General features: G+C 37.2%; 1 protein-coding gene across 1 annotated transcript; it reads right to left on the bottom strand.

Annotated features, from left to right (window-relative positions):
• Window positions 1-542: 542 nt before the first annotated feature.
• Window positions 543-2,304, bottom strand: LOC115988575 (non-classical arabinogalactan protein 31-like). The gene is made up of 2 exons (XM_031112141.1): window positions 1,698-2,304; window positions 543-1,060 (listed from the first exon to the last, which is right to left on the bottom strand). The coding sequence occupies exons 1-2, from the start codon at window positions 2,206-2,208 to the stop codon at window positions 762-764; spliced, it is 810 nt and encodes a 269-aa protein (XP_030968001.1). The 5' UTR covers window positions 2,209-2,304; the 3' UTR covers window positions 543-761.
• Between the last annotated feature and the right edge of the window lie 10,246 nt (window positions 2,305-12,550).

Here is a 12,550-nt window from a genome sequence, read left to right as displayed (position 1 = left end):
ATTAATGTCAAAATTTTCCTAAAATAGATTGTTAACAAGTGTCCTTAAGACATTCGTTAACATGGCCCTTAATTAAAACATGAATATTATTTATTGCATATCTACATGCTTATTCAATATTCATAATCATAGAAGAAGTAAAGGAAGTTGATAAAACTTGTCCACCGTCATAACTCCGTCCTTTTATTGGGCGTCATTTCATTTGGCATCCTATGCGCCACAGCCCACCCCCATTGGAGCAATAGAGGGTGGTGTCCTTTTTCTTTTGGTCAATAGCGTATTATATATTCGTTCCAACTTTCAAATTTGATCGAGGTTGTTCAAAAATGATCAACGGTCAAATTTGAGTAAGGCCCACAACCATTGTGTTTATCATCAGACATACGTGACCCCTCAGGAATCCAATGGCTGACCCACTGAAGAGATCAGCATGCGCTGAGGTTCAAAGCTCTATGTACACTTCCCCGATAAAAGTGACATTCATGTCTGCCATTTGACTCACAAAATCATTTATGTCCATTGCTTTTTACTGCAGATGTTCATATTAAAACAGTTGCACAAACTCAAATGAATTTATTTATTACTAATATATAATAATCCTATCGATAAACATCATTTATTATAACTCAAGCAAGATCTCAAGCAAAATCACCAAAGTGCCAATACAACAATGTGGTCTAAATCATGGAACGGAAGCCTAGACAGTGGTGGTAATAACGCAAATACAGACATTAATTAATTAATACAAGCTGTGAAAAGATTTAGAGTGGGCATTTGGGGTCGAAAGCAAAGGGTCCAACAGTGTAGAGAATGAATGGGAGTTTATCAGCCATATATGGCTTCTCTGGCCTTAGGCTGGCACCCTGGAGACCATAGTGAAGATCAGTGGGCTTGTTGCATGAGGCCAATGGTGATGAGACTATGAACACCTTGCACTTGTGAGCACCAAAGGAGGTGATGGTCTTGGGTGCAGTGATGAAGAAATAGCCGTTCTTATCAGTTTTAGCTGTTTGGATCACTGGGTACTTGGTGTTATTGCACTGAAACTTTACCACGGCACCTGCAAAAAAATCAATGCCATAGTCAGAGATGACTCAGTACGTTTGGTCATAATATATATCTAGGGAAAGCGTGCTTGGCATGAAAGAAGTTAAAAATGGATAACAGCTACTTTAACTTTTGCGTTGCCATGACAATGCTGCTTTTTTATGATACAAAAGACATGATGAAGGTACACCCTTTATTTTTTCTCAAAATCAATTTAAATGAAAAATCTCTTTGGAAATCTAATAGATAAAACTATTTAGGTGTATATTTTTAATTATATGACTTAATATGATTATTTAAATAATTTAATAAGTTATAAACTAGAATAGTTTTATGAATCACGGGTTGTAGGAGAAAATTCTTCCTAACGGTGTGGAAAAGAGCTTTCAGCTTTGTCTTTTTCTGGGGTAGCAAGTATTATACGATGCATGCTGAAAATCTTATCATTGACAATGGACGCCAAACAAAGCAACAAATTAATATTTTTAAACTGATTACTGCACAGGGGATGGACAAAAAGTTAAATCAAAAGAAATTTCAAAATGAAGTTAAAAATTTTTATTTAAAAAGTAAACATATTCTGGGCCTAGGAAAGATGAAATTTCAAAGTTGTACAAATACAATAAGCATGAGAAATATGAAGAAAGTACCATCAATAGGTGAAGCACCCAAGAGGGTGTCAGACCCAGCATACTTGCAGGACTTGCAATAAACAACACCTTGTACAGCTACAAAGCTCCTTGGGACAGGTGTACCTCTTGGTGGATGATGGGGTGGGTAGTGATGAGGTGGGTAGTGAGGAGGGTGAGATGGGGGAAGAACTGGTGGGTGGCTAGGAGGAGCATGGTGAGGAGGTTCATGGTGAGCTGGTGGGTGAACTGGTGAGTGGCTTGGAGGGTGGCCGTGGTGGTGGTGGTGGTGGTGGTGGTGAGCTGGTGCTTCACTTGGAGGGTGGCCATGGTGGTAAGTAGGTGGGTGTGCTGGTGCTTCACTTGGTGGGTGGCCATGGTGGTATGTAGGTGGGTAAACTGGTGCTGGAGTTGGTGGGTGAGGGTGGTGACTTGGGGGGTCTACTGGGATTGGTGAAGCAAACACAGTGAGGGTGGTGCTCACTAGGAGCATGAGTTGCACTAGCAACAATGCATTTGTAGCAAAACCCATGCTTAAAAGCCTTTTTCTAGCTCAGAACAGGCTAGATTGTGCTCGTGTGTGTGTGTGTGTGTGTGTGTGTGAGTTGGTGTTGTGAGGGGGGTGACAGGAGGTAGTTTTATAGGGGCTCAAGCCACGATTCTCTGCGGTTTTTGTTGATAAAATCTTGTTTTCTATAATGTGGTGGGGCAGGGGGTATTAAGTGCAAAGAGAGATCAAGGAAGAGATTTTGGGATTGAGTTAGTTTTGAAAGGCCAATCAGACAATTTTTTTTTGTTTTTGTTTTTCTTTTTTTGAAGAAAACTATTTGTTTATATTTTACTTGTAACACAAAATTTATGTGATAGAGTATACAAATGTGTAAAATATTGTACACAACTACAAAAAAAATTGATAGCGTATGCCCTTAGGGCAAATATATCATCCATATGCCCTATCTAATTTACGATGAAATTTTTTTTTAAATAATTTACTAACGTATGTGTTTGGATCCAACTTATCACATCCACGTTTTGCTTCTTCTGCATTTTTTTTTTTTTTTATTTTAAGCCTGCAGGTGCATTGTTCATGGACCCATAATTTTCATTTTTCAACTATTTTTTCATTAAAAATGAGTCTCATGGTATTATTCAAACATTTAAAAATTATTTTGTTACAGTGTTTTCAGTTTTCAGTTATAGCAAAATAAGTTCTATCCAAACGGACCTATTAATATGTGCTCTACCTAATTTATAATATTTTACGCATTAAACTTATAATTACCAAAATTATTTTTTATTTAGTTGTGACGAGTGATTGGCTTGAACAAGTGGTGGGAAAGGTCACATGCATAAGAGGAAAAAATAGTCATATTTGGAATTTTGCACATTTTGCAAGGCAAATGTAGAAGTTTCCAAGGTCTTGGTAGGAGAACCCTTTTACTTTTTTTTTTTTTTTTTTTATACAAAAGAGAACCCTTTTACTTTGATTTAAAAAATGATACTGTAATTGTATTGATACTTTACCTGGGATATATATTGAGTTAAAAATTAAAATAGGTTTCATTTAAAAATAAATAATGAAACGCTACTCTACACCTATGAATCTATGATAGTTCGTTCATTTGATAACCTTCCTTTTTTTTTTTTTTTTTATCGTTATGCGAGTCTCTTACATTACATGATCGCTTTCATACCAATGACTTAGGCAATAAAAATAAAATTTTTTCAACTATGACGGTGACATAATATATTTTTCATATTACTTATTACTTAAAATACAGGTTATTTCTCAAAAAAAAAAAAAAAATACAGGTTAAGCGTTAACCCTACTTAAAAAATAGAAAATAAAGCAAGGGGTTGAGATGAGGCAAATAAAAAAGAGAGGACGCTTTAACGACTAGGGGCTTTGATAGATGAGAGAATATTGTACGTTACAAGAAAGTCAGTCCCTTTTCACTTTTTTTTTTTTTTTTTTTGATAGGCCCTTTTCACTTTTTAGTTTTTACCCCCACCGCTGTAGTCTACATTGATGATTGCCTTTATTTTAAAGTTTTTCTTTTTTAAATACTGTACATCGAAAGACTCCAAATTTCTCTCTCATATCAATGACGGTAAAACACGTGGAAGTCCGGACAAAATTTGGGCCGGACCGACGGATTTTAAAGGCTTCTTGCTCCATGAATTGTGATAAATTGTTGGAAAAGAAACCAAATTACTAATTATTTTTAATTATGATGGTGATATAATTATTGAAAGAATGATAAAATAATAAATCTTATTAATAATTTTATATATTTTTCATAAAAATAATGTCCAAACATTCTTATTATGATTTATTAACAATTACTTTAAGGACATTCGTTAACTTAATTCTCTAATTTTTTTATAAAATTTTAAGTTTTTAACTCAATTGGTTTCTTTATAATTTATACCTTCTTGCTTTCCAAGATTAACTTATTACTGTTGAAGAAGAATAGTAGAGTCCAATTAGAGGATATATGGTGGGGAAGGTTTTTTTTTCCCCTCCAAATAAATATCATGAAAGTATTTATTCAGTGACATAATGTCTACTATTAATATACAACTAGTTGTTTGTTTTCTTAAAAAAAAAAAAAAAAAGAAAGAAAAGAAAAAGAAAAAGTATTAGCATGTTCATGTGGGGTAAATTATATTTAATTTAAAAAGTTCTCACTAACATCATTAAAATTGAATGATGGAAGTAAATCTTTTAAAACCAAGTCTTTATATATATATGATTACTTTTTTTAGGGCGTGTAGACAAGCTTTAGTGTAATTGGTCAATAACAACAGTTGTGTGCATGAGGATTCAACAATTGTCCTCATGGAGCTCAATTGGGTCAATAGGTGGTCAAGGCTTTGAGACTTGGTGGTTCAACCCTAAATCAAGGTGCATTTGAGGCTTGGGTTGATCTCACGATTTAGAAAAAGGATGGCCGGCTGTGTTACGTGGATGTGAGCAAGTTGGTTATGCCTATGGACACTTTCGATCGCTGATTTAAGAAGTTTCGAAAGAAATTCAATCGTGACTCAGAGTACTTAAAAGCTTTTGCTTTTAAAATTCTTTTTCTCAATTTAAATTTCTCTCTTTGCTTATTTTAAATGTTATTTTGTTGGAGGCTATGATTGTGTTTGTAGTTGAAGATGGTAGGTTGAGCTTGAAGTTATTATAATGTGTGTTTTGAAAAATACTTAGCTACTCCCGAAGTAGTACAGTGAAATGATGTTCATTTTTCTCACAGTTATAATGAATCCCACCATAAATTTAATGAGTAGACTTTACTATGAATGTGAGAGAATGGAGCACCATTTACCATGCTTTAGGGGTACCTAAGAATTACTTGTATGTTTTGAGTTTTTGTTTGAGGATACGTTTGGAGATTAAAATTATTTTTTCATTGGGATATGAAGGAAAATGCTATAAAGAAAGAACTTATAAAGAATTAATTTTTTTTTAGTTTATGTAATTATTGAATTTTAGAAAATTATTTTAAATTATTTTAAGTTTTCAAGCCAGCTATTTTACAAGAGAAATTCTCCTTATCAGGGACTAACAAACTCTGCACCCCAGGCAAACGAATTTCAAATATAGAAAAAGTACATGGTAGATATTTGATTAGATTAATTAGTACAAGTTACAAGTAATTACTTGGGAGAGTTAGTTGCAACTTACAAGAGCTGTCACAACATTTTTGCAATCACGAAGAATGCCGATTGAGGTAAATAGTTATTTTATTGTGCTTATTCCAAAGTCCCGAAACCCTTCATCATTTAATCATTATAGGCCAATCGGTTTATGTAATATTGTTTATAAGGTCATCAGTAAATTGTTAGTGTTTAGATTGATGAAAATTCTACATAAACTTATCTCCCCCACCCAAGTTGCTTTTATTCTGGGAAGGTGGATTGCTGAAAACCATATTGTAGTTCAAGAAATGCTATATAGTTTTAAAAAAAGAAAAGTTAAGTTTAGGTTGATGGCGGATAAAACGCAATTTCGCCTCGTCAGTACGATGGATGATGTTGAGATCCTATTCACAAGAAACAAACAATGTAATGAAGATACTGGTGTGGGGTCTACCGGGGAGTCTCCGATGCTTAAGTTAGCTTATTTCTCATGGAACTAGAATAATCTGTATGTAATTTTTCTTTCTTCCACTTACTTGTTGCTTCTGGCTTTGTATAGCCTATCTGAGAGTAAATGCTCTATGCATTTATCTTCTTAGGCGTTATAGTTGAGCTAGAGGGTTAAATGGCTCATTTAATAGCCATTTAACCTCCCCATTCAATGACCTATAACGGCTTTGTAACGGTCAATTTGAGGTGGCTATAACAGCTATGAGCTGGTGGCTGGAAAGGCTGTACGTCCGTTACACTTGTGTCATTTAAGTTAGAAATTTATATCTAAGCATTAATGTGTGCTTACGATCATCCTTGGTAATGACGATCCTATACGGACGGTTATTTTGTGGACGACCATTTTACACTACTTGTCAATGGCTATCAAACTTGATCTCCAAAAAATGTATGATAGAGTCAATTGGAAATTCCTCTAAGTAGTACTCAAAACTTTTGTGTTTGATGAAAGATTGTGAAATTGATCCTATAATGTGTGTGACTTTCAATGTGCTTATAAATGGGGGAAAGACAAGTCAATTTATACCTAAGATAGGGTTAAGGCAATAAAACCCTCTACCCCCTTACTTCTTCATATTATGCGATGAAGCTCTCTCAAGAATGTTAGAGATAAAATTTATAAATAAGAATATGACTAGGGTTAAGGCAATGGTAGTACTTCTATTACACATGTTATGTATGCATATGATATTGTTCTATTTTCAAAGACGAGTAGGTGGGAAGCTTCTGATATCAATGACTACTTAAAAAAAATACTATAGTTGATCTGGACAGCTACTTAATAGTGCAAAATCAAGTGTTTTCTTCTCCAAACTCACCAACTAGCTAACTTGTAAGGGTATAAAGAAAATTCTACAGGTGAAAAGTTTGAAACTAGATTTTGCCTACTTAGGGGATCTGTGGGCGCAATAGGGAGTATGCCTCGGCTGAGTGGACCGAGGCAAAGAAAAACAAGGAGTCGCCACCTAGTTTTATGGTTTAGGAACCATGAATATAACGCCCTTACGTGGAAGGATTAGTCTTACTACTAGAGTATGAGTTCAGAGTTTAAATATGATTTTGGGAAGATGATAGACACCCAAAACTGCCCGACTTGTGGGTCGGCTTCCACTCATTGTGTCCTACGTCTTAAACCTACTAAAGGTCTATTCAACAATGCATCTTAAAACACAATCACACACGCTAGCATACATCTAAGCATACATGTCACGCCCCAAACAAAACTATAAAGATAGGCACGTGACAACAACCGCACGCTTATAAAGTAAGTACCATATAAGTGTGTAAGGCCTTCTTAGTAACTAAAATTTATCCTCAAAAATTAAATCAAATAAATCCAAAAATACCTCAACAATTTATTTATGAATAGATCTCCAATGATTTAATAGGAACAAAATCCAAACCTCATGTACATAATGCTATTGGCCAATAAATATAAAACTATTAGAAAACCATCAAATCCCAAAATCACTAACTTCTTTTTCTGCTCACAACACAACATCAAAACTCCCAAAACTTGCTTTTCTTCACAATCTGAAACTGGAGGGGGAAAAAAGGGGTAAGTTGACAACTCAATAAATAACCAAAATCCTAATAAGTTATATCAAACAATAGATCTGTAAAGTAATAAGATGTAATATGAGTCTTCAAATGTTATAATAAACTATGGGTATTCAAAAATAATTAAAGAAGTTTCATAGTCTTAAAATAATAAGTTGCAAATAAATCACATACTTTAATCTTACAAATATATTATAGATGGTTTAGAAAGTGATCAGTTTTCCATATATCAAAAGCTATAACTTACAATAAGTTCCAAAAATATATAAGCAATTTTAATGACTCAAAATAGTTCAAATACTCAAACATTTCCAAAATCACATATGTAATTTTAAGGACTCAAAATAGTTCAAATATTCAAACATAATTCATATTCTTAACAATCTTATGACTATGGTTATGCTATATCCCCATAATTGGGCATCAAAGTACAAATAAATAACCCTCATTGGCTAGGTATCAGAGTACCAATGAATAACCCCCATTGGCTAGGTATCAAAATCAATTCATAGTCAGATTATCCATAATCATATATATGGAATCATAATTTCTAACAAAAATATATCTTACTTAAGCACGTATATAAAAATCATATACTCAGTATTAAAACATATTTGTAATAATCTTTTACTTGAAATCAGTAATACAATATAAATAAAAATTCGAATAATTATAAACAATTTTCAGTAGTTAAAAATACATTAATATAAGCAAAATAAAACCCAATTAGGATAAGGTTACTTACCTTCAAAAGCCATACTAAAAAGAATTTCTCCCTGACACTTCTTCTAAAATCATTAGATATCACCCAATGAACTAATAATAATAATAATAATAATATTAGAAGGAAGCTGGCGTTGGCGCATTGCTCTGTCAAGGGGATTATTCTATATATATATATATATATTTTTGCCACTGCCGCAAATCAAGTTCTGGCACAAGCATTTATGGAAACACTATTCTTCCTCTACCAAATCAATAAACAAATAATAATAAATCATAAAGAAGTTGGTGTTCCTTCTTTTTGTCAAGCATTTTCTTTTTTCTTTTTTTCTTTTTCTCTTTTTCATAACTCCATCAATCCAGTACTATTCCTTTAAGAAAAATTATGCAGAACAAACCCATGCGGCCATTCCTAAAGAAAGTCTCACTATTGGCCAAAATACTCACATAAAAATAAATAAATAAATAAATAAATCCATATAAAATCTAAATTTGATAAAGAATGAGATTTTTTTTAGGTTCTTACCTCAAGTGTGCCGTCAATCTTTCACTACTTCAACAAACTTAGAAGTCCTCCACCAAAATATCTAACATTATACTCTAACTTAATTAGCTTATATATAGCTAAGGTTTCAACCTAGTTTTCTAAAATCTCCCTCAGTAATATTAATTATAAAATTGACCCCACAAAACATTTACTTAAATACCCTTCCTTTTATTTATTTATTTATTTTCTTTCAGGTATTACAATACAACATGGCATTTCATCCAAAACCTAACATACATTTATCATACTTATCAACCAACACAAACCCTAGCATTCATCTATCATGCTTATCAACCAACACGACCGTAGCATTCATCTTATATGGCATTATATCATGGTCAAGGTTTGTTGAGGTCTAAAAATGGTCATAATGAAATAAGCCCAAAACAGAAGAACAAGTCAAGCCCAAAAGAAAAAAAATTCAGGCTAAGCCCAAAGTGATAGGTACGGATGACCCATGGGGGATAAAAGGAAGGCCCAGAGGATCCTGAAGCCCAGAAAAGGAAGAAGCATCCAAAAAAAGAGACCACGGCAAAATATAAAGAAGCAAGGATCCTCAAATCCCTTCAAGCACAAATAAAAAGGAAGACTAGGACAGATCGATAGAAAGAAGACAGAAGAAGAAAAACAAGAAATAAAAGCAAAAAAAAAAACGAGCGACCTCTCATGGCACAGACAGAAAAGGGGCCTCGGGGAACCAGGACAGGGAAGAAGAATGGTAACAAATGACTTTCAAAAATGGTAGAACAGGATTCCGCCCAAATAAGAAAAAAAGGGAAAAGAGGAAGACGCCAGAAATGGGGATGCCGAGAAGGGCATACCTCAGCACGTCCCAAAGAGGATGGCCAACCAGAAGCTTTCGAAGGAATCAGAACCAGAAGCTTTTGAAGGCTGAAATAGCCATTCAAGACTGCAATTTTTGAGCTTGATTGGACCTTGTATCACGTCCTAGTGAGCTTTCTGTAATCAAACAGATAACTTATTAATGAAACACTGCTTCATAATTCCCAGGATCCCCACAACACCTTTTTTTTATCGTCTTGCTAATCTTGTTTTCTTTCCTTCTGAGCTTACTTCGTTAATTTTTGGCACATTCTCGATATCCTTGTTTGTCATTTTTCTTTGTATGTTGTCAGGGGTATTCTCTGCATTCACTTGATTCTTAAACAGCTCGTTAGCTGCAGTGAATCAAGGCCCGGTCCACCAAATCCTTCCTTTTCATTCAGGCCTGGGATCCTTGGGCTTGAGTATCCCGAAAAAGGCACTCTCACATTTTGGCGACTCCGCTGGGGACTGGGCAAAGAAGAAGGAAGAAGCAACCCTTCACAGAGAATGCCTCCAAGACAAAGAAACAGCAAAGGAACTAATGTGCCACCTACGGCCTCTGAGCCCGTAGGAGAAAACGAGGAAGTCTCCAGGCAAGGAGGTGGGATACCCTTGGTAGAACAGGAGGTTGTGTCAGAATAAAGACACGCAAGGCAGGAACCAGACCTAATGGCCAGGATGACAGCAATGTTAAAGGATCTGGAGCAAGAAGTTCATCTTCTCAAAGAAGGCAGGACACAGGAAATCAGAGACAATATTCCCCCTACTGGCCACCAAGATGGGACACAGCCAGAAGGAGGGTCAGCAGTGGGAGGAAGAGCCAACCCTCAGTACTTGACACTGGCAGACGTCAATGCCCTCTTGGAACAAGAAAGGGAAAAACTCTCAGGGATCCCCAAGCAATTCTCTCGGGATCCCCCGTTCCCTCCAGAACTTCTTGGCAAACCATACCCTAAGGGGTATGAACCCCCAAAGTTCCATCCTTTCGATGGGAGGAATGGAAGTGCCGTGGAACATGTGAGTAGGTTTGTCCACACTATGGGCCCCTATGCAGGAGACAGAGAACTATGTCTAAGGGAATTCGCCAAATCCTTAGTGGATAGGGCATACACTTGGTACACCACGCTGAGACCCAGGTCCATCAAGACCTGGGATGAGATGATGGAAAAATTCTGCGCCAAATATTACCCTGGTGAAGACAAAATCACTTTCCAGAACCTGCAAATGGTGAGCCAGAGACCTGGAGAAGATCCTGTTCAATTCATTAAAAGATTCGAAGATGTGTCCCTAGACTGCTATGGAGACCATGAAGAAAAGGAGCTCGTGGAAACCTGTATAGCCAACATGCTTTTTGATTACAGGCTCAACCTTGAAAATCTATGCATCACACAGTTTGCTGACCTGCTACAGAGAACCAGAAGGACGGCGCAAACCATGAGAACGAAAAGGCTGCCCGCGTCCCAAGCTATGACAGCATCAGTAGGAGAGAAAAGAAAGAGACCAGATGGGAAGATGTTTGAGGAACCACCAGTGATCCCATGTACAGCTGAGGAGCTAAGCCATGTCCTAGACAAATGGATTGGAGATGGGGTTGTTAGGCCATTCACTGTGTCCAGGCCACCAACAGAAGAAGAAAGGAAGAACCCTTTATTTTGCAGAATCCATAATTATGTCAAGCACTCCACCAAGGATTGCTGGACCCTTCGCAGACTCTTCCACAAAAAGTTGAGAGAAGGAACCCTGGAGCTCACCAGAAGGAGCCGGAAGTGCAGAGGAACCCCTTGCCTAACCACAAAGGAAAAGGGGTGGTAGCAGTAGTAATACATGGGAACCCGGCAGAAGCAGGAGAATCTGAAGGATCCTTCCACCCGAGCACAGTCAGGACCCTCCAGAAGAATCCCAAGTTCAGGTCACTATTCAATCAATTAGGATTCGGACCAGAAGCAAGAAGGGTGGCCACGGGGTCTCTCATGAGCATAGCAGCAAATTCAGGGATGGAATGCTTTACAGCTGAGTCACATGCTAGTCGAGCTTTCCTGGAAACAACCAATGCAATAACCTTCACTGATGAAGACATGGAGATTGAGCACCCAGACCACCGTAGACCCCTTTATCTAATGGCCACCATAAACGGCGTTCAAGTCAGAAGAGCGCTGGTGGATACGGGGGCATCACTCAACCTCATAGCCTTAAGTACCCTGGAAGCTGTTGGCTTAGTTAACAGAAGGATCCTAGGGGCTCCCATGGAGATAACAGGATTTGGAGGATTAGTAGAGTCAACAGAAGGATACGTGTAGCTAGCCTTAAGGGTGGGGCCAATAGTAGCTCTGACAAGATTTCATGTGATTAATGCAGAAGTTTCTTATCACGTGTTGCTGGAACGCCCGTGGCTTCATAAACATCGCCTTATTCCATCCACGTTCCATCAATGCATTAAAGGGAGACTGAATGGGAGGCCCATAAGGATCCCTGCCAATCATAATCCTTTCAGTCAGGGAGAAGTGAACTTTGTAGAAACGATGTTTTATGATGAGTTGGAGCCAGATGATGAGAACCCCGCCCCGGGGACCCCGAGGGCACCTGTCCTAGAAGAAGAAGAAGGAGGAAGGGGCACCCGTGACCTGAGAAACCTTCTAGAAAGAAAAAGACAAAAGAGGGAGCCCAGCTCTTCAGGATCCCGAGAATGTGTGGTGGTGCGGGAACCTGGGGGAAGGCTAATTTATCGTTTGTGAAGGTGCGCGGGACCCGAATGCATTGTGCAGGAAGGTCCCGGACCACCAAGCTGCATGATGGCCCAAGAAGAAATCCTAGAAGAACCAGTTAAGGAGGCCCAGATTCAGCCTGAGGAAGAATTAAAGGAAGTAGACTTGGGAACAGAACCAGGATCCCGAAAACCTGTTTTCATTAGCAGTCAATTGGTGGCTCAAGAAAGAGAACAACTGGTAACCTTGCTTCAAAAATACAGAGATGTGTTTGCATGGACCTATGATGAGATGCCTGGTCTAGACCCAGAGTTGGTAGTCCATTCTCTTAATGTGTATCTAGGGATGAGGCCAGTAGTCCA

This window comes from Quercus lobata, chromosome 5 (genome assembly GCF_001633185.2).
Source record: "Quercus lobata isolate SW786 chromosome 5, ValleyOak3.0 Primary Assembly, whole genome shotgun sequence".
NCBI lineage: Eukaryota > Viridiplantae > Streptophyta > Magnoliopsida > Fagales > Fagaceae > Quercus > Quercus lobata.
Note: the sequence above shows the minus strand (reverse complement) of the source record. Positions and strands in the feature narration are given on the sequence as shown.